At 43.3% G+C, this 1,586-nt stretch overlaps 1 protein-coding gene across 1 annotated transcript; it reads left to right on the plus strand.

Annotated features, from left to right (window-relative positions):
* Positions 1 to 235: 235 nt before the first annotated feature.
* Positions 236 to 1,387, plus strand: CSUI_011019 (atpase family associated with various cellular activities domain-containing protein; the record flags this gene model as incomplete). Its single annotated transcript, XM_068071120.1, has 2 exons — positions 236 to 358; positions 1,184 to 1,387. Coding segments are annotated over 2 exons (327 nt in total), but the record flags the coding sequence as incomplete, so codon positions are not given.
* Positions 1,388 to 1,586: the final 199 nt, after the last annotated feature.

The following is a 1,586-nucleotide window of genomic DNA, read 5'->3' on the forward strand; positions in this document are numbered from 1 at the left end:
CCACAAGTCGTCAAACTTCTTAGCTGTATATACACCCCAACTACCTTTTCCATTTATTTCTTCTTCTTCCTCTACATCCTTCTTTTCTATCAGACCCATCTCACTCTTTCCCTCTTCTTCTTCTCTTCTTTTTCTTCTCTTCCTCTCCCAACTTTTTTTCTTCCTCGTCTTCCTCTTCACCACCTTTCTCTCTCCTTCTCCCTCTTCCTTTTCTTTCTTTCTTCTTCTTGTGTAGTTGGGTCCTCCTTCCGGCAAAGACTGTATTGTATTCGTGGACGATGTCAGTTTGCCTTTGCCTGAGAAGAAGTCGGGAGCGCAGCCCGCAATTGAACTTCTACGGCAAATCCAAGAGTTTAAGGTAACATGGGAGCTAGAGAGGAAACCTTCTAGATCTCTCTCTGTCTTTCTCTCTGTCTTGGCTTTTTTTTCGTTTCTCTTCTTCTCTTCGCAAGCATTCTCTCTCTCTCTCCCTGTCTATCCGGGGAGAGGTCATGAAGAAAAGGAAGACTTTTTCGCTTCTTCTCATTCTTCTTCTTTTCTCTTCTTCTCTCTGTTCATCTTCTCTCTCTTTCTCTCCTGTCCTTCTTCTTCTCCTTGTGCTCCTTCTTTGAAGCATAGAAAGGCATGGCGCAACAAGATACTTACGCGAGAGAAATAGAGGAGTGAACCTTCTTCTTCTTCTCCTATCTCTTCTGTAGACAAACTGTCTCTCCTGGCCCATCCCTTTTTACACCTCTCTCTATCCTACACATATAGACATCTCTATGCATGTATCTCTCTGTATCGATAGATAGATGATAGATAGATCAAAGGTGATAAGAGAATGTTTCTGCTATTTCATGCCAATTTCTCCCATGCAGCGCATGCATAGAGAGAGAAAGACACACAGAGAGAAAACTATACATATATAGATATATGTGCATAGAAATATGTCCCGAGAAGCTTAGTCTACGAGAGCTCTTCTTTAGGTGCATGGAGCCAAGTGACTTCGGAGACACCTCCCCGTCAACTCTCCACAACGTCTCGATCTCCCTGCCTTCCTCTTCTTTCTTTCTTTCTTTCTCATTTCTGCAACTTGCCTCTTTTCTGTGTTTCCCTCTCTTCCTTTTCTTCTTTTCTCTCTTTGTGTATTCTTGCTTTCCTACCCTACGTCATCTGTCTTTTTCTTTGTGCCTTTCTGCAGGGATTCTACGATAGAAGAAAGTTGCACTGGGAAGGCTTAGAGAGAACAGTCCTCTGTCTCGCGGCTCCGCCCCCCTCGAGCGGCCGCAGATCTCTCCCTTCACGTTTCACGAGGCATAGCTATTCTCTCTGTCTCTTTGATCCTGATGAAATTTCTATACAAAGACTCTTCATGACTATTCTCCAAGGCTTCTTCGATTCTCAGGTATTCAACGCACTTTGCGTCACTCCCTCTCTTCTTTCTCTTCCTTCATTCTGCCTATCTACCGATACGTACATACAGATACAAGGAGATCAAGATAGAGATCTGTAGAGACATAGATGTATATGGAGATCGATATATGTAGGTTCCGTATCTGCAGGACCGTGTAGAGATAGACACATTCAAGAAAGAAAGAAAGAAA

This window comes from Cystoisospora suis (assembly GCF_002600585.1).
Source record: "Cystoisospora suis strain Wien I chromosome Unknown contig_9330, whole genome shotgun sequence".
Lineage (NCBI taxonomy): Eukaryota > Apicomplexa > Conoidasida > Eucoccidiorida > Sarcocystidae > Cystoisospora > Cystoisospora suis.